The 20,457-nt window shown below is 43.7% G+C and overlaps 2 protein-coding genes across 51 annotated transcripts; one reads left to right on the forward strand and one right to left on the reverse strand.

The window, feature by feature from the left end:
- On the forward strand, positions 1 to 11,487 carry NCCRP1 (NCCRP1, F-box associated domain containing). Of its 50 annotated transcripts, XM_077285870.1 has the most exons (9): positions 4 to 1,420; positions 1,841 to 1,900; positions 1,961 to 1,990; positions 2,111 to 3,803; positions 4,097 to 4,171; positions 5,429 to 5,525; positions 7,531 to 7,626; positions 9,823 to 9,961; positions 10,509 to 11,487. In XM_077285870.1, the coding sequence occupies exons 1-9, from the start codon at positions 86 to 88 to the stop codon at positions 10,644 to 10,646; spliced, it is 3,663 nt and encodes a 1,220-aa protein (XP_077141985.1). In that variant the 5' UTR covers positions 4 to 85; the 3' UTR covers positions 10,647 to 11,487. The 50 variants fall into 50 exon arrangements, with proteins under 50 accessions (XP_077141935.1, XP_077141945.1, XP_077141936.1 ...); XM_077285853.1 differs by having other exon boundaries at positions 2 to 2,770; positions 2,951 to 3,010; positions 3,041 to 3,803; XM_077285855.1 differs by having other exon boundaries at positions 2 to 2,230; positions 2,291 to 2,320; positions 2,501 to 3,803.
- Positions 11,488 to 13,725: 2,238 nt separating this feature from the next.
- SYCN (syncollin) lies at positions 13,726 to 14,235 on the reverse strand. The gene has a single exon (XM_077292502.1). The coding sequence runs from the start codon at positions 14,233 to 14,235 to the stop codon at positions 13,840 to 13,842; it is 396 nt and encodes a 131-aa protein (XP_077148617.1). The 3' UTR covers positions 13,726 to 13,839.
- Positions 14,236 to 20,457: the final 6,222 nt, after the last annotated feature.

The raw sequence follows: 20,457 nt of genomic DNA on the forward strand, positions 1-20,457 counted from the left end.
TCACACACCTACACTCTTCTCTCTGGGAAGGAGGAGCAGCTTAAAAACACCTGGAAGGACAGAGAGAGGGAGAGAAGACTGAAGAATGAGTGACTGCTCACCACGAGAGGGGCAAGTTGGCTCAAGGGTGGATGCCAAGCTGGCTGGGAAGAATCCTGTAAAAGAAGCCACCGACAATAATTCGAGTGGCGGCAAAAAGGGAGACGAAAATGAAAAGGTGGAGACTCCAACGCAGAAACAGCAGGGAGACCGTGACCCTCCCCTGGCAAAAGAGACAGAGAAGCAAGAAATACCATCTAAAAATGAGACCCTGGGAACAAACAAAGAGACAATCCAGACAGATGGAAAACTAGAAGAACACAAAAGGAAAGATAATGACAAAGCGAACCCTGGCAAACATAAAGAAGAGACATCCGAGAAGCCAGGAGCAGCTAAACGAGCGCAAGTAGATCTGAAAGGAGCTGAGAAACCAGATCATGATGAGACTGCTGAACAACACAAGTCTAAAGTGACAGCTCAGGTAAAAGAGGAGCGGACATTGACTGCTCAAGAACAGGAGAAGGCTAAAGTGACTGATCGGGTAAAAGAGGTAGAAGTGGAGGCTAAAGTCAAAGCTTATGCACAGCAGAAGCCTAAAGAGACAGCTAACGAATATGACAAGTCTAAACTGACAGTTCAGGAAGAGAAGTCCAAAGAGACTCCTCAGAAACAAAAGATACCTGCAGTGACAGCTCAGGAGCAGGAGAAATATCCAGTGACTGCCCAGGTGCAAGCGGAATCTAAACTGACAGTTCAGGTAGAGAAGCTCATAAAGACTGCTCAGGAGCATGAGAAGGCTAAAGTGACTGCTCAGGAACAGGAGAAGGCTAAAGTGACTGCTCAGGAACAGGAGAAGGCTAAAGTGACTGCTCAGGAACAGGAGAAGGCTAAAGTGACTGCTCAGGTAAAAGAGGAGCCGAAAGTGACTGCTCAGGAACAGGAGAAGCCCACAGTGACTGCTCAGGTCAAAGAGCTGAAAGTGACTGCTCAGGAACCAGAGAAGGCTAAAGTGACTGCTCAGGTAAAAGAGGTGCCAAAAGTGACTGTTCTGGTGAAAGAGGAACCAAAAGTGACTGCTCAGGTAAAAGAGGAGCCAAAAGTGACTGTTCAGGTAAAAGAGGAGCCAAAAGTGACTGCTCAGGAACCAGAGAAGGCTAAAGTGGCAGCTCAGGTAAAAGAGGTGCCGAAAGTGACTGTTCAGGTAAAAGAGGAGGCAAAAGTGACTGGTAAGGTAAAAGGGGTGCCGAAAGTGACTGTTCAGGTAAAAGAGGAGCCAAAAGTGACTGCTCAGGAACCAGAGAAGGCTAAAGTGACAGCTCAGGTAAAAGAGGTGCCGAAAGTGACTGTTCAGGTAAAAGAGGAGCCAAAAGTGACTGTTCAGGTAAAAGAAGAGCCAAAAGTGACTGCTCAGGTAAAAGAGGAGCCAAAAGTGACTGCTCAGGAACCAGAGAAGGCTAAAGTGACTGTGCAGGTAAAAGAGGTGCTGAAAGTGACTGCTCAGGAACCAGAGAAGGCTAAAGTGACTGCTCAGGTAAAAGAGGAGCCAAAAGTGACTGCTCAGGAACCAGAGAAGGCTAAAGTGACTGTGCAGGTAAAAGAGGTGCCGAAAGTGACTGCTCAGGAACCAGAGAAGGCTAAAGTGACTGTGCAGGTAAAAGAGGTGCCGAACGTGACTGCTCAGGTAAAAGAGGAGTCAAAAGTGACTGTGCAGGTAAAAGAGGTGCCGAACGTGACTGCTCAGGTAAAAGAGGAGTCAAAAGTGACTGTGCAGGTAAAAGAGGTGCCGAAAGTGACTGCTCAGGTAAAAGAGGAGCCAAAAGTGACTGCTCAGGTAAAAGAGGAGCCAAAAGTGACTGCTCAGGTAAAAGAGGAACCAAAAGTGACTGCTCAGGTAAAAGAGGAGCCAAAAGTTACTGCTCAGGAACCAGAGAAGGCTAAAGTGACTGCTCAGGTAAAAGAGGAGCCAAAAGTGACTGCTCTGGAGCCAGAGAAGGCTAAAGTGACTGTGCAGGTAAAAGAGGTGCCGAAAGTGACTGCTCAGGAACCAGAGAAGGCTAAAGTGACTGTGCAGGTAAAAGAGGTGCCGAACGTGACTGCTCAGGTAAAAGAGGAGTCAAAAGTGACTGTGCAGGTAAAAGAGGTGCCGAAAGTGACTGCTCAGGTAAAAGAGGAGCCAAAAGTGACTGCTCAGGTAAAAGAGGAACCAAAAGTGACTGCTCAGGTAAAAGAGGAGCCAAAAGTTACTGCTCAGGAACCAGAGAAGGCTAAAGTGACTGCTCAGGTAAAAGAGGTGCCGAAAGTGACTGCTCAGGAACCAGAGAAGGCTAAAGTGACTGCTCAGGTAAAAGAGGAGCCAAAAGTGACTGCTCTGGAGCCAGAGAAGGCTAAAGTGACTGTGCAGGTAAAAGAGGTGCCGAAAGTGACTGCTCAGGAACCAGAGAAGGCTAAAGTGACTGTGCAGGTAAAAGAGGTGCCGAACGTGACTGCTCAGGTAAAAGAGGAGTCAAAAGTGACTGTGCAGGTAAAAGAAGTGCCGAAAGTGACTGCTCAGGTAAAAGAGGAGCCAAAAGTGACTGCTCAGGTAAAAGAGGAACCAAAAGTGACTGCTCAGGTAAAAGAGGAGCCAAAAGTGACTGCTCAGGAACCAGAGAAGGCTAAAGTGACTGCTCAGGTAAAAGAGGTGCCGAAAGTGACTGCTCAGGAACCAGAGAAGGCTAAAGTGACTGCTCAGGTAAAAGAGGAGCCAAAAGTGACTGCTCTGGAACCAGAGAAGGCTAAAGTGACTGTGCAGGTAAAAGAGGTGCCGAAAGTGACTGCTCAGGAACCAGAGAAGGCTAAAGTGACTGTGCAGGTAAAAGAGGTGCCGAACGTGACTGCTCAGGTAAAAGAGGAGTCAAAAGTGACTGTGCAGGTAAAAGAGGTGCCGAAAGTGACTGCTCAGGTAAAAGAGGAGCCAAAAGTGACTGCTCAGGTAAAAGAGGAACCAAAAGTGACTGCTCAGGTAAAAGAGGAGCCAAAAGTGACTGCTCAGGAACCAGAGAAGGCTAAAGTGACTGCTCAGGTAAAAGAGGTGCCGAAAGTGACTGCTCAGGTAAAAGCGGAGCCAAAAGTGACTGCTCAGGTAAAAGAGGAGCCAAAAGTGACTTCTCAGGAACAGGAAAATACTAAAGAGACTGCACATGAGAGGCCTAAAGAGACTAGTCATGATCAGGAGGAGTCCAAAATGCCATCTCAGTACAAGTCTAAAGTGACCACTCAGGTAGAAGAGAAGTTTAATGTAAGTGTACCGGAATTGGAGAAGTCCAAATCAGTATCTCAGGAACAGGAAAAGTCTATAGGGACAACTCAGGTACAAGAGAAACCTAAAAGCACATCTCCTGAACTGGAGAAGTCCAATGTGGTATCTCAGGACCAAGAGATCACCAAGCAACCAACTCTAGAAGTGGAAAAGTCCATAACATCAGTCCAGGAACAGGAAAAGTCCCACGTGTCATCAGCTGTAGAGGAAGCAACTTTGGGAATAAAGCCACCCAAATGGAAACCTACAAAAAAAGAGCCGCAGATAAATCTAGTTCCAAACTTGGCAAATCTTATACCACCGGTGCAGAAGGAACCCGAGACGTCTCAGGGCTGGTTAGAATTGTGTGAAAAGGAGTGGGGTCTACAGAGGAAGGCAATAGCCCTGCCAGACCATGCCAACTGGAAAGACATCTATAAGAAAAAACCCTTCGGAAGGAACTTCCTTAAATGCCCAAATCCAGAAGGTATGATCTGTTCTATACATCAATCCACTTTTACCCCAGAATGTTCCTACAGAAGGGGAGCCCTACACAGGCTCAAACCATGCATGGGTTGGGCACCTTCTCCTTGGCCGATATAGAAGTTGCATAGGCCACCATGAATAGTTGTCCAGAATATTGCCCACATTTTTAACATAATATCTCAGCGCAATCATGTAATGTGTCTTCATAGCCTACTTACTTTTCTCCTCTTTTCCCTTTTCTTGTCCTCCCCACAAGTTGTAACCTGTATATTGATGTATGTGTTATTTCACTAGGTTTATCCACCACACAGCCTCCTCCACAAGAAGTATTCGACCCACCCCCAGAGAAGAAGCCCCTGGAGACATTAGGTCTGTGTCAGTCATATTATTCTTTTGTGCCATGCTGTTTAGCATGCTGTTAATCATGTTTCTACTTGCTCTGAGTAATATAGTTCCTGTCATTTCCCAGCTCACACCCAAAGTATCTCTCCCATAATTACGTTTTTCTTTTGTAACAATCACTTGGCTCAAACTACAATCTAATGTCTTCCAGTGAAATCTGTGCTACTTTGTGTTCTTCCTGAGAGTGACTGAGGTCAGAAGGGTAATATTTTTTTGGTCATCAGGTATCAGCTGCATGTATTGGACTTTCTAAGGTTGTTTTTTTCTCATGTTATTAGCTGTAAGTAAAATCCTGAAATTTTACAGTTGTCACAAAGAGACTCATAATAGGTAGACACTTCCTGTTCTATAGAGATCACTTCTCAGTAAATACTTCCTGTTATGTAGAGATTACTTGTTAGTAATCTCTTCCTGTTCTGTGTAGATCACGTCAGTAATCACTTCCTGTTCTGTAGAGCTAACTTCTCAGTAATCACTTCCTGTTCTGTAGAGATCACTTCTTTGTAATCCTTTCCTGTTTTGTAGAGATCACTGCTTTATAATCCATTCCTGTTCTGTAGAGATCACTTCTCAGTAATCCCTTCCTGTTCTGTGGACATCACTTCTCAGTAATCTTTTCCTGTTCTGTAGAGATCACATCAGTAATCCCTTCCTGTCCTGTAGAGATCACATCAGTAATCCCTTCCTGACCTGTAGAGATCGCTTCTCAGTAGTCACTTCCTGTTCTGTGGAGATCACTTCTCAGTAGTCACTTCCTGTTCTGTGGAGAACACTTCTCAGTAATCCCTTCCTGTTCTGTAGAGATCAGTACAGAAAGGGCAATAATGACTTCACGTGAGGGATCACTTCTCAGTGATCCCTTCCTGTTCTGTAGAGATCACGTCTCAGTAGTCACTTCCTGTTCCGTGGAGATCACTTCTCAGTAGTCACTTCCTGTTCTGTAGAGATCACTTCTCAGTGACCCCTTCCTGTTCTGTAGAGATCACTTCTCAGTGATCCCTTCCTGTTCTGTAGAGATCACTTCTCAGTGATCCCTTCCTGTTCTGTAGAGATCACTTCTCAGTAGTCACTTCCTGTTCTGTGGAGATCACTTCTCAACAGTGATCTCATTATAATCACAGGCACAATGGCAATGACAGAGTGCCACATGCAGCCTATTCTCCTTTCATTGTCCCAGTCTTGTACTTATACATGGACGCTCACTACGTACCTCTATCTTTTCAGGTAATTTCAGTGGATGGCAAATAAGTAGTGAAGAAATCCCTGTGGACAGAAGTAATATTCCTCCAGGTGTGGTGGTCTGTTATCTGCCCGTGTACAGGTGACTGACCGCTCTCATGTATCTGTAAGGACTATAAACCACACAGCTCTGCCGCTCCGATACCCACCGACAATACACTACATTGTTTGTACTTTTTAAGATCTGGGGCCAAGGGCTCGGGCACGCTAACCAGGGGCGTAATTGGCAAATTTCTCAGACCCTAGACCAGACCGCTAAATTAGCAGATCCCGGACCCCTTAAGTATAAGGCTAGGTTCACATTGCGTTAGTGGGTGATCGCTAACGGACAGCGTTGCACGGCGAAAATGTCGCAAATAACGCCGTGCAACGGGTCCGTTAGCGCACCCATTGACAGCAATGTAAATTTCGCCTGTAGCGCATCACTAGCGCGTGCCTTTTTCGGCTCGCGCTAGCGATGTGCCGTTCTTTTGTAGCGCGCCTCGGACGCTGCTTGCAGCGTCCGCGGCGCGCCCGAGGTCCGTTCCCCGCTCTCGCAGATCGGGGATCTGCGAGAGCGGGGACGTTAGCGCGACCCCTAAACGCGGCCCCTACAAAAACATTGCGTTAGCGCAATCCGCAAGCGCTAGCGCTAAACGGATTGCCCTAACGCAATGTGAACCTAGCCTTAGAGGGTCTGGTCTGTACTTTGACAGTTTAGTGGTCTCATCTTGGATCTGATCAATTACAGGTCTGGTCTTTGGTCTTAGGCTAGGTTCACATTGCGTTAGGGCAATCCGTTTAGCGCTAGCCAAAGACCAGACCTGTAATTGATCAGATCCAAGATGAGACCACTAAACTGTCAAAGTACAGACCAGACCCTCTAAGTGTTCAGACCCGAGAGTGAACCCTTTACTAATCAGATCCCATACCCCTTAAATATCAGATTCTAAAGTCGTCCTCTATTTGACAACCCATTCTTAAATTCTGCATAAAAAATACAAAAAACAAACCAGCATATACTCATCTCCCAGTCTGGCGCCATTCCAGTGATACTTGCACTGTGATGTCACGTAAGCACTGCAGCCAATCAGCAGCCACTGATGGGCTGCAGCCTTTATTGTTCTGTAAGACAGAACCAAGGGCACATCGCTGACCTTGCAGATATGATGCCGATCCAGGAGAAGTGTGTATATATATATATATATATATATATATATATATATATATATATATATATATATATATATATATATTTATATATATTTTGTACTTTTGTATGGAGCACTGTAGGATTTTTGTAAATAGTGGACAGCTCCTTTAATTCTAAGACCACAGACCAAACCATTTAGAGAGCTATTCCCAGCACTTCATTGGTGGCTCAATGTGTCCTAAGTGGAAAAGGATTTAAACTTTCTAAATTAAATCTTAATGTTCTGACCCGACACCAGATCCCTAATTTGTCAGACCTCACAGCAGATCCCTAAATTGTCAGACCCCACAGCGGATCCTCAAATTATTAAACCCCAAAATTATCGGAACCTGACCCTTTTATTTACAAGCCTCCAGACCGGATAGGTAAGATAAATACATTTTAGAAAAAAAAAATGAATACAAAATATGTGTACCCCAAACTCATGTTACTATATAGTCGACTCATGCGATAGGTGGGAGCCACATGTATTCTAAACTTCAAGAAGAAATCCCAGAGCTGTATATCACTACCTATTGGTTATCACAGGTACTGCATATTATTGAATAGCATTGGCGTGATCAACATGTATCACTTAAGTTTTTCTTATTTTTCGTCTGTTTTAATTTTATTCTTGTAAATGCTTTATGCTATTTGTTGTACATGATAATGAGGACCACAGTCTTCCCTGAGCTTCTTTTAAAATCATTTAGAAATTTGTTTTACAGCAGCCACATGGACCTGTATTCTGGAGATGACATGTTGACTTCTATAGGAGAGTGTTGTGGGCATGCTCCATGACCTGTGCAGAGGTCGTGGCGCAGGGAGGGGAAGGAAAACATCACCAATTCTCAATGTTGGATTTTTTTTTTTTTAATACACATGCGCTGTTATAACATGTTCTTGGTATTTGCAGTTGGTGTGTGAAGGAGCAGCTGTTGGATCTATGCTCTGAAGGTCTTTGGCCCGAGTTGCTGGACTCCTATCAGCCGGATATCTATGTTCTGGACTGGTGAGTTCCTGGGAACATACCACGATGCTGGAGACAAATCTCCTAATAACAGATCAGATTTTCAGTGGAAATGTTATTATTTATTTATATGGCACCATTGATTCCATGGTGCTGTACATGAGATGAGGATGGAGACAGTAGGTCGGGGGTTGCAGTAGCTCCGGGGTTGCAGTAGCTCCGATGGTGTTGAGGTGGCCACATGGTCAGTGCAGCCTGTAAGTTTTCTTGGAGAGATAGGTTTTTAGGTTCCGTCTGAAGGATGCAAATGTGGTTGATAATCGGACATGTTGGGGCACAGAATTCTAGAGGATGGGGGATATTCAGGAGAAGTTTTGGAGGCGATTGGGTGAGGAGCGAATAAGCGTGGAGGAGAGAAGGAGGTCTTGGTAGTATAGGAGATTACGTGAAGGAAGATATCGGGAGATTAGTTTGCAGATGTACGGAGGAGAAAGGTTATTGATGGCTTTGTAGGTCAGTATTAGTAGTTTACACTGGATACTATTGGGAAATTGGGAGCCAGTGAAGGGATTTGCAGATGGGAGAAGCGGAGGAGAAGCGAGGAGATTGATGATCTAGTCGGGCAGCAGAGTTAAGAATGGACTGGAGAAGGGTTTTAGCAAGTAGGCAACAGAGGAGGATGTTGCAGTAGTCAAGGCTGGAGATGATTAGGGCATGCACAAGCATTTTAGTAGATTGAGGGTTGAGGAAAGGACGGATTCTGGAAATATTTTTGAGCTGGAGGTGGCAGGAGCTTGGATGTGCGGTTTGAAGGATAAGGCAGAGTTAAGGGTTACTCTGAGGCTGTGGATGTCCAAGACTGGGGAAAGTGTGATGTCATTTATTGAGATGATAGATCAGGTAGGGAAGATACGTGAAATGGAGGAAAGGTAATTAGTTCAGATTTGTCCACATTGAGCTTGAAGAAAGGAGAGGAGAAGAAGGAGGATATGGCTGATAGACACTCCTGGATTCTGGACAGCAGAGAGACATCTGAGCCAGAGAGGTAGACGGAGTGTCATCAGCGAACAGATGGTATTGGAGGCCATAGGACTTTGAGTTGTCTTAGGCCAAGGGTATAGATAGAGAAGAATAGGGGTCCTAGGACAGAGCCTTGAGGGAGGCCAACAGAGAGTGGGTGGGATGAGGAGGTAGCGTGGGACTGGTAGACGCTAAATGTGCAGATAGTAAGGTATGAGGAGATCCAGGATAGGGAGAAGTCTTACACGTTAAAGGAAAAAAGGATCTGTAGTAGGAGGCAGTGGTCAACTGTGTTGAAAGCAGAGGACGAGTCTAGAAGGAGGACTGTAGAGAATTGTCTGTTAGCTTTGGCTGTAAGTCATTAGTAATTTTGGTCAGAGCAGTTTTAGTGGAGTGATGAGGAGGAAGTCAGATTTTAGGTTGTTGAAGAGCGAGTTAAATGAGAGGCAAGATGAAAGTTTAGCGTGGATGTGTTGCTCAAGGAGTTTTGAAGCAAATAGCAGCAGCAATATGGGGCGATAGCTGGACACAACGGTCAGGTTCAGGGATGGCTTTTTGAGTATAGGTGTGATTGTGGCATTTTTTGAAAGCAGAAGGGAAGGTGCCAGAAGTTAGAGATAGGTTGAAGAGATGAGTTAGGGGTGGGGTACGTGTGATGGTGAGGTAGGATGAGATAGGGTCAAGTGCACAAGTGGTGAGGTGTGATTTGGAGAGGAGATGAGTAAGCGCTCTTTCAATGATGTTTGAGGGGAAGGTTTATGGGGAAGGGCATTGGTCTGGTATGTGATAGTTGAACAATAAAGATTTGTTTGGTCGATCTTATTTTTAAAGTCCTCAGAAGAGATGAGGGAGGTCGTAGGGGGCAGTGGTGGGCGGAGGAGGGAGTTAAAAGTGTTGAATAACTGTTTTTGGGATAAGGAAGATACAAGGGTTGTGAAGTGGGCCTGTTTAGTAGAGGTGAGAGCAGATTTTAACGTGAGTGTTGCTTGTTTCAGTGCAGTGAAATCATCTTGCAAGTGTGTTTTCTTCCAACACCGATCTGCAACCCTGGACACTTGCCGGAGCTTTTTAGTGACGTTATTGTGCCAGGGTTGTCTATTGATTGCAGTGGCAGTGTCTGTGTCGTTGAGTGAAGATGCGGATTACAAAATACCCACGATAATTTTGTAAGTAGACCCATCGGGCATCCTGGCCTCATGTCAAATGTTTATTATACAGGTATGAAGACAGCAAACTCCACAAACAAGTGTATGAGCTCCATGTCAAGCTGCTGGCAGAGGACAAGAAAACTATTTTAGCTCTGTTGGACCTGACCCCAGAAAATGACATGAGCGGAGAACCAAAAGGATGGAACACGGTGAGTAGCTTAAATACTGAAAGGAACCATGGAAAAGGGGGATAATCCTACAAAACCGTCAAATTTAAATTCTTAAAGGTGACCTGTCACAAGTTCAAAAATAACCAGTTTTTGCTCCTATTTTATTCCTGATGCTTCCCTGTGTATTTCATTTCTGCTGTATGGTTCCAGAGATATGGGAGGTTTTATTTGGTACGTTTTTTCTGGGTTGTTACTAAGGAGGCGTGGCTCACAGGATCCTCTGGGGTGTGTATTTAGACTGTTCTGCCCTGTGAGCCACGCCTCCTTGTAAAGACCATAAAAATTAGCACTAAATAAAAAGACCCATATCTCTGAAACCGTATGGCGGATTTTAATAAAACGAAAACCAGAACACTCAGGGGAAAAACGGAAATAAAATAAGATAGAAAAATGGAAAAAAATTTTACCTGGTGGCAGATCCTCGTTAAAGATGGTTTCTAATTTAGACTGAATATGTTTTAAATATTGTATTGGAGATCCAACAGATGGGGTTCCCTAACTATCTAATGACCCTTCTATGTCTCAGGTTTCCCATATCTTCAAGTCTTATGGACCAGGTCTGCGGTATGTTCACTTTTTGCACAAGAGTAAAGACCTGTCAGTCCTGGGATTCCACCGAACGCGAGTGGCAGACAGCACAGTATTTGCTCAGTTACGAGACTAAATCCGAATATAGAAGAGGACAATGTGAAACCTTAGGACCAGTCTCCAGCTGAATACCTTCAATATATGTTGTCCCCTGCACCCATTGGTTGGATGATGGTATATAAAACCAGGAAATAAAATATTGGTATAATGGAAAATGGAGGTGTTGTCCCTAACTGTCAGACTACAACGCCACCATCTACCTACTCTACACTTTGGTGAAAGTTTGTGACCTGGAACCCAGAGAAGATCTCATAGGAAGCTCACCGGTGCAAACATGACTTAATAAATGTTCATCATGTAATTCCTTGTTTTTCCTGTGGGGGCACTGTTGGTTAAACACTTGCTGCCAGCTGGTCCTACAGATAACCGTGAAAAGGGAAACGTTTTAGTCTTGTCACCTTCTGCCCCGAGAGGGTCCCAGATTATGATCCTTTTAGAAAATATAACACCTCCATGATTATTTGTGGCAACACCTTTTGCTTTGAGACCATCAGAGTGATGATAATATTAAAAAGAACTGATGACATGTTCCTATAGAGATCTTTAAAATTTGGGAGGCAAATTTAGACTAAGTTAAAAGCAGGCATCGATCATAGTGACCAATCAGATTTCCATGACAAGGATTTTACAGAATTAAAAAAAGTCTGCCTAAAAAAAAACAAAGCTAAAAAAAAACCAGCGCCACCCTTGTCTGCAGTTTGCATGCGGTATTGCAGCTCAGTCCCATTAATTTCAATGGGGTGCAGTTGCAATACCAGACACAACCAGTAGACTGATGGGGCGCTGTTTTTCAGTTATGTGTTTTCTAATTATGTCTTTACAGAAAAAGAGAAACGTTCATCTTCCCCCTTCAAAACCTTCAAAACAAAAAATAAAAATTGCACTTTGTAAAATTAAAGAACATCTGTCAATATTGGGAATAAAAGTAAAGTCCGAGCTTATTTTGTGTATTTTGTCTTGTGTTTGTGTTTGGTATTGTACCATCTGCTGGTTTCACACCCCACACGACCGGCTTTTTTTTTGGCTTTACCCCATTGACTTGAATTCTGCAGTACCAGACTTTGACCAGAGTGGCGCTCTTCCTTTAAATACAAAACAGATTCTTTTCCACGTCTTGTAGTCACGTCTTGTACAATAATCTTTCTTCCAGGACTCCCTACCAGTCAGTAGTTGGTAACGCATTAAGGAGGGCACGGATCAGGCCCCCTGCTGCTCCACACATCGGCCCCCTGCTGCATTGGATGTGTCGCTATAATCAAGTAACTCTAAAACGTAACACAAACCTTCTCCCATCTAATCTAATATTCCCCAGTAAAAGTAGCAAGCAAGGTTACATCATTTACCTGTCTGTAAGGAGCCGCGGACAGAATCTCCAAAAGCATTTTATGGGTAAAATGTACGATTATATTGCATTATATAGGATGACCAATCCTGGACATGTAGGGAATAGACATTAGTCAGAAAAAAAGTAGGGATCCTAGAAGTTTGACCTCCATGATCATGGACAGAGAGAAAATATTAGTGATTTTCCTTCACTTTCTAAAATGGGAGTATCCCTTTAAGGAGAACCTGTCAATTGTCATAAATGTGTATTTATCTGGTATAAAAGCCCCTGTTTTTCTGAATCCGGTGATGTTTTTCTTTTATTCCTGAGCCTTTCCATTCCTGAAATATGGCCTTTTCTTCTCTGTATATAAATTTAGTCTTCATAGCCAAGAGGGCGTTGTCCACAACGCTCCTCCAGGGACGTCTCCTTGAGCATCACACCTAGTTGGCTAAAAAGGGTAGATTTATATACAGTGAAGAAGTGGTCGTATCTCCGGAATGGAGAGGCGCAGAAACAAAAGAAAAACATCGCCGGATTCAGGAGAACAGCGTCAGTTACACCAGGTAAAAAAAGCAACAAAAAATATGTATGACAAATGATAGTTTTACTTTCAAATATTAGGATGTTTATTTTCATACAGCTTCCTAATATATATATAGTTTTATATGAATGACCTCCTTTAACTTGTCTCCTATTTCTAGATAATATAGCAAGAAGCGGAGGATCAGACTACACAGGGATTGTTTGTAGTCTGTAGCTATATGGACACATTGGCTTGCATAGGAGCTGCGTACATAAAATAAATAGGATGTTTTTTAAATCAAGGATATTTGCTTCTTTTTTACAATTATCAATGCATAGAAACAATATAAAGTGTATTTGCAAAATTATACATACCCATTCATGCATTTTTTTACACGTTTTGGGGGTAATGTCAGGGATTCCTTACAAACCAGTAACAAGTTTTAGACTGGATTTCCACTTTTGTCATCTTGGACCTTAACGGTAGGCTCAGTAGGTAAAAAAGGTAGCAGTCACCCCCAGGCCTAATGGGACCAGAAACCCCAGGCACGTAGTAGGGGGTGGTCAGTAACTGGGAGCTTCAAGAAACATCACTGCTTATGCCATAATTGCCTAATAAGTGGGACCCCTAAATATCAATGGGGAAAAGGGTCTTCATCACATGTTTAACCTGCTGAGGCACTGGTGAAAGGATGAAATACTATTATCCTTCATTAACCCTGCCCAAAATATTTTTGTGTCTACCTAAAACCCTACAGATAAGGTACCTGTATATCTTTAATACCTACCACCCAATTCCTCTTGGCCCAGCATGTATGATTTTTTTGGGGAAAAGGGAATTAAACTGCTTCAAAACCAATATGGTATTTGTTTATCTCCTGAGAACAAAGGGTTTAGGTGTTGAAATCCATCATGCCTGATCCTTCTTTCCTCCATTGTTTGGGGAAAGTCAGGAGCTACCCCCTATATTTATCAGATAGCTGGCAAAAAAAAATCAGCACCTTGGCGACTTAACCCCAATGTGTATGGGACCCTTTCTCTTGCCCTATATATAGTAGCTTGCAATAAGGAACGACATGGCATTCAACTACACAGCAAATGGAAAAGAGAGAGAATTCAGGAGGACAATTTAGAGCTTCCAAAAATTCCATTTCTCTCATTCATCCTCTTGTGCGGCACACTCACCCTCTCACAATCGGCCCTCCTGTCCTATAATAGTAAGTACGTCAGATCAATGCATGTTTATAGGCTTTATTTGCAGTATAGGAAGGTTGGACCCCATACAGGATGACGCTTTTTCTTCAGTCAGCACATCTCCATATTTCCGAGAACACAAGGTTTGTCCGTCTTCTCTTCCTCCTCAGGTGCATTTGCAGTAATAGGATGAAATGGAGTCATCCCAGGTTCCCAAAAGCCCTCTCTTGATCTCCGCCAGTCGTGGTTGAGCCCCACTGGAAAACTTCTTGGTGTCTCCATCTTTGGGTTTCTTTGACCAGACGGTTAGTTCACATTTGGTGCCCACCACCAATGAAGAGATGCGATTGTTCCACCTCGGTATGATGTAGGGAATGTCTTCTCCTGGCTTCACGTCTATGGCGTCTCCAGCACAGCACTCATCGTAATACAGGCTGCTGTCTGCATAGAGACGGGCACACAGTCTGTTGCCTTCACCATCTTTGAGATCAGCAGGTTGGGGGCAAAGCCCCATGGCCAGAGATGCCAACAGTGGCACGATGCAAAAACTCAAGGCTCTCATGGTTGAATGGGCAGAGGAAATTTTTGGAGGCAGCTTTATATATCATTTCAGGTAGGTGTACTTTTGGCACAGAGAAGACTTACCTGCTGTAGGCCACCCACAGAATCTCACAGCTGTAGTGAAGGTCAGCAATCGTGCCACTTTGTAGATATGAGGGCACAGGTGATGTAGAACTCATCAGTTGGTGTATGTATAAAAAAAGAGAAAGCTAAAAATTGCCTCACAATCTCATTCTCTTTGGTTTTAACAATCCAGAATAATATATTCTTAACACTTTGCCTTGTGCTGCTCCTCTGCTACTCCTGGAAATATATGAAATGGGGATCCAACCCGCTAGCAGTGATTGGACAGCCAACTATTGACTAGGAAAATGGTAACACACTTGTCGATTTATTCATACATCTCCTGGAAGGATAACAGAGAGACGACTCAGAGTTATAGGAAAACATGGCGAATACAAGTAGTTACTAAAGCTGACATGCTAGGAAAGCCGACAGATTTGTATCGGGAAATTACTAAGGCATTACATAAATCTACATGGCTAGAAAATTTGTAAAATGATGACCTGTTATGACTGGGATAAGGTAGTTGCTAATGGGTAGAGGTAACATAAGGGGGACGTGGGTGAACTGTTTTGCAGAGGAAGACGTGAGTCACAATCTTAGCGGAGAAGAAAAGTCACACGTACAGTCTGTGATGTAAGTACGGTAAATGGGTGCAAGAATGGGGTATAGTGGACATTTCAGAAGATGTAGGAGGCAAACTTGCCAGTTTTCCCAAATTTGCTATGATTGTCTAGAATTTGTAGATTGAGTCCCTGCGAATCCCAGAACTATAAGTAAGGCTAGGTTTATGAAAACATGTAGTGTTTGAGGCCGTCCTATGCAGAACTTGAACATTTCTTTTCCCCTGTAGGGATGTAGACTGTCTTGTGCTGTCCCTGCCCTTGAAGAAAACAACTGCGCTGTGTGCAAAATGTCATGCGGTTTTATATGTAATAGTGATGTGCGTCTTATGTCATATATTATGGTAATATAGAATGTTTTCTGCAGGTGATGTCACCAAAATACGAAATAGCAATCTTCTGTGATACTTGCAGGATTTTTTTTACTGTTAATTTTGATGCATTTTATCAGATGCGTTTTTTTCAGGCCTCCTATAAAAGCTTATAGAGGGGAAAAAAGCACACAGTAGGGATGTTTTTTCCTGAATCACAACCACCAGCGGCATAACGACTGCGGTCGCAGAGGTTGCAGCCGGGCCCATGAGGGTGAAGGTTCCTCCGACACCAGAGCAAACTTCACTGGATGTGCATCCTGGGGGCATGTGGCAGTGCCATCATGAGCTTCCATTGCTTGCATGCTGAAGTCAGCTGCCGGCTTCAAAAGAGGACGGCGAGCTGTGGGTGAGCGGATGGGAGGTGAATATAATTTTTTTTTTCTATACATTGAAGAACAGCTGCAGGATGGGTGATATATACAGTATATTAGGATGGTGCCCTGGATAAGGGACATATTACAGGATGGGGGATATATACACTGCTCAAAAAAATAAAGGGAACACTTAAACAACAGAATATAACTCCAAGTAAAAAAACTTCTGAGAAATCAAACTCTCCACTTAGGAAGCAACACTGATTGACAATCAATTTCACATGCTGTTGTGCAAATGAAATAGACAACAGATGGAAATTATTGGCAATTATCAAGACACCCTCAATAAAGGAGTGGTTCTGCAGGTGGGGACCACTGACCACATCTCAGTAGCAATGCTTTCTGGCTGATGTTTTGGTCACTTTTGAATGTTGGTTGTGCTTTCACACTCGTGGTAGCATGAGACGGACTCTACAACTCACACAGGTGGCTCAGGTAGTGCAGCTCATCCAGGATGGCACAACAATGCGAGCTGTGGCAAGAAGGTTTGCTGTGTCTGTCAGCGTAGTGTCCAGAGGCTGGAGGCACTACCAGGAGACAGGCCAGTACACCAGGAGATGTGGAGGGGGCCGTAGGAGGGCAACAACCCAGCAGCAGGACCACTACCTCAGCCTTTGTGCAAGGAGGAGCACTGCCAGAGCCCTGCAAAATGACTTCCAGCAGGCCACAAATGTGCATGTGTCTGCACAAACAGTTAGAAACCGACTCCATGAGGATGGTCTGAGTGCCCGACGTCCACAGGTGGGGCTGTGCTCACAGCCCAACACCGTGCAGGACGCTTGGCATTTGCCACAGAACACCAGGATTGGCAAATTCGCCACTAGGACCCTGTGCTCTTCACAAATGAAAGCAGGTTCACACTGAGCACATGTGACAGACGTGACAGAGTCTGGAGATGCCGTGGAGAGCGATCTGCTGCCTGCAACATCCTTCAGCATGACCAGTTTGGCAGTGCGTCAGTAATGGTGTGGGGTGGCATTTCTCTGGAGGGCTGCACAGCCCTCCATGTGCTCCCAGAGATAGCCTGACTGCCATTAGGTACCGAGATGAGATCCTCAGACCCCTTGTGAGACCATATGCTGGTGCGGTTGGCCCTGGGTTCCTCCTAATGCAGGACAATGCCAGACCTCATGTGACTGGAGTGTGTCAGCAGTTCCAGCAAGATGAACGCATTGAAGCTATGGACTGGCCCACCCGTTTCCCAGACCAGAAATCCGATTGAACACATCTGGGACATCATGTCTCTCTCTATCCACCAATGTCACTTTGCACCACAGACTGCTCAGGAGTTGGCGGATGCTTTAGTCCAGGTCTGGGAGGAGATCCCTCAGGAGACCATCCGCCGCCTCATCAGGAGCATGCCCAGGCATAGCAGGGAGATCATGCAGGCACGTGGAGGCCACACACACTGCTGAGCATCATTTCCTTGTCTTGGGGCATTTCCACTGAAGTTGGATCAGCCTGTAACTTCATTTTCCACTTTGATTTTGAGCATCATTCCAATTACAGACCTCCGTGGGATATTAGTTGTGATTTACGTTGATAATTTTTAGGTTTTATTCTCAACACATTCTACTATGTAATGAATAAAGATTTACAACTGGAATATTTCATTCAGTGATATCTAGGATGTGGGATTTTAGTGTTCCCTTTATTTTTTTTAGCAGTGTATATCAGGATGGGGCCCAGGATAAGGGAAATATGCCAGGATGGTGAATATATATGCCAGGATGGTGCCCAGGATAAGGGACATATTACCAGGATGGGGAATATATATATGCCAGGATGGTGCCCAGGATAAGGGGCATATTACCAGAATGGGGGATATATATATCAGGATGGTGCCCAGGATAAGGGACATATTACCAGGATGGAGGATATATATACCAGGATGGTGCCCAGGATAAGGGAAATATGCCAAGATGGTGCCCAGGATAAGGGACATATTACCAGGATGGGGGATATATATATCAGGATGGTGCCCAGGATAAGGGACATATTACCAGGTTGGAGGATATATATACTGGGATGGTGCCCAGTATAAGAGAAATATGCCAGGATGGGGGATATATATATATCAGGATGGTGCCCAGGATAAGGGACATATTAGCAGGTTGGAGGATATATATACTGGGATGGTGCCCAGTATAAGAGAAATATGCCAGGATGGGGGATATATATATCAGGATGGTGCCCAGGATAAGGGACATATTAGCAGGTTGGAGGATATATATACTGGGATGGTGCCCAGTATAAGAGAAATATGCCAGGATGGGGGATATATATATATCAGGATGGTGCCCAGGATAAGGGACATATTACCAGGATGGTGAATATATATACCAGGATGGTGCCCAGGATAAGGGACATATTATCAGAATGGGGGATATATATATCAGGATGATGCCCAGGATAAGGGACCTATACTTGGATGGGGCATAGATATCAGGATGGTGCCCAATATACTGTATATCAGGATGGTGCCCAGGATAAGGGGCATATGCGGTATGGGGGATATATATATATATATATATATATATATATATATATATATATATATATATATATATATATATCAGGGATGGATAAAAAAGAACACAGCAGCACATGTGCATGAATCTAGGCCATGTGAAAACACAGAGAAATATTAGTATATATAGATTATACTTCTCAAAAAGATTTTTTCAAAAAATTGTTTTCTCATAAAACTTACGGTAATAGACGAATTGAAGGTTCTTAGCGCATAAATTGGCCAATTCATGTGTGCCCATCAACCATGGTAAGGTGACCTCCCTCTGATGGGTCCTACTCTACCGTACATGCCACTTTTGGGCCACCAGCCTACAACTATGGACAAAACATGTCACTCTCGGGCTCAGGCTACTTTCACACTAGTCCATCGGTACGGGCCGTCGCAAACCGTCGGCCCGACGTACCGACGGACAGTGTGTTAAGTAGCACAACGGGGGCAGCGGATGCAGTTTTTCAATGCATCCGCTGCCACATTGTACTGTCCGTGGAGGAGGGGGCGGAGTTCCGGTCGGAAATGGCGGACACGACGCACAAAAAAAGTTACATGTAACTTTTTTTGTGTCGACGGTCCGCCAAAACACAATGCATCCGTCGCACGTGTGTGCATACGTCGCAATGCGTCGCTAATGTAAGTCTATGGGGAAAAAACGCATCCTGCGGGCAACTTTGCAGGATGCGTTTTCTCTCCTAAACGACGCTAGTGTGAAAGTAGCCTAAGCCTACAATTTATGGGCTGGTAGAGCTGATTACGGCCACCTGCAAGGTCAATGGGAGGAGTGCAAGATCAGTCTGGAGGCAGCCAGCATCCAGTAACTAAACAGAGAAAAAAAAAGAGAAAAAAACCAACCAGCACTCCTAATGTGAACATGTGCAAAGCTGCAAACTGCATCGTATAGATAAAAAAGAACAGAGCAGCACATGTGCATGAATCTAGGCCATGTGAGAACACAGACAAATATCCAATATAGATTATACTTCCCAAAACATTTTTTCATAAAACTTACAGTAATAGATGAAACGAAGGTTCTTTTTTGAGAAGTATAATCTATATTGAATATTTGTCTGTGTTGTGCTGCTGTGTTCTTTTTTATCTATATGATGCAGTTTGCAGCGTGCACGTGTTCACATTAGGAGTGCTGGTTGTTTTTTTTTTCTCTATATCAGGGATGGGGATATACCGTATGTATGAGGATGGGCCAGTATAAAGGATATATATATATATATCAGGATGGGGCCCAGGATAGGGGACATATTACAGGATGGGGGAGATATATATATATATATATATATATATATATATATATATATGTATATATATATATATATATATATATATATATATATATATATATATATATATATCATGATGGGGGATATACCGTATACACTAGGATAAGGGGCATATATATCAGGATGGGGGATATGTCTATACCAGGATGGGTCCCAGGATAAGGCTGGGATCACACATACGCGAGATACGGCCGAGTCTCGCAGGTGAAAACCCAGCTCTGGCGCCGGCACTACGTACAGCCGTACAGCAATACATGGAGCTGCATGCTCCGCTCCGGAGTGCCGGCGCCAGAGCTGGGTTTTCACCTGCGAGACTCGGCCGTATCTCGCGTATGTGTGATCCCGGCCTAAGGGACATATACCAGGATGAGGGACGTTATATGTATTTTGTGTGTATTTTGCACCGGGGCCCATCGGACTCTAGTTACGCCACTGACATCCTCTTTGCTTGGACTAGATGCAGCAAACTTCAGCACAAAAAGGAATCATCGGAAAAATGCAGTATTTATGGAACATGTCTTATGGATTAAAAAAAAATCTAAAAATGCCAGTAAAAAAAAGCTTTCCCCAAAAAATGAAAAAAAAAAAAAACAGGAGGAAAAAAATCTCAGGAAATGACAATAAATAAATAAATAAATAAAAGCTTCCGGTGTACAAACATAAAGAGAAAAATAGCGATTCCTAAAGTGTTTTCTGCGAAAAGAAAATGGAAGCTTTTGACTCTCAGAAAAAGACGCTCCCCTATAATAAATGCTCCTACTCTTGACGATCCTTCACTTTCATATATCAGGAAACTACTAAACTTTTCACACCAAAAACATTTTACAAAATATCTGGCCCCATTTCCCCTTCCGGCAATAAGATTCAAGCAACTGATGAAAAATTCTAATAATTTAATTTTTATTATAGATATACATAAAAATATAAATATATTTAATACATTATAATATATTATATATAAATACAT

This window comes from Ranitomeya variabilis, chromosome 2, assembly GCF_051348905.1.
Source record: "Ranitomeya variabilis isolate aRanVar5 chromosome 2, aRanVar5.hap1, whole genome shotgun sequence".
NCBI lineage: Eukaryota > Metazoa > Chordata > Amphibia > Anura > Dendrobatidae > Ranitomeya > Ranitomeya variabilis.

Bases quoted from the DNA above. Each gene is read 5' to 3' on its own strand.
- NCCRP1 (XM_077285818.1), top strand. From the start codon at position 86: ATGAGTGACTGCTCACCACGAGAGGGGCAAGTTGGCTCAAGGGTGGAT. The intron at 3,804-4,096 runs GTATGATCTGTT...TTATTTCACTAG, and splicing joins TAAATGCCCAAATCCAGAAG to GTTTATCCACCACACAGCCT. The intron at 7,627-9,822 runs GTGAGTTCCTGG...TTTATTATACAG, and splicing joins GATATCTATGTTCTGGACTG to GTATGAAGACAGCAAACTCC.
- SYCN (XM_077292502.1), bottom strand. From the start codon at position 14,235: ATGAGAGCCTTGAGTTTTTGCATCGTGCCACTGTTGGCATCTCTGGCC.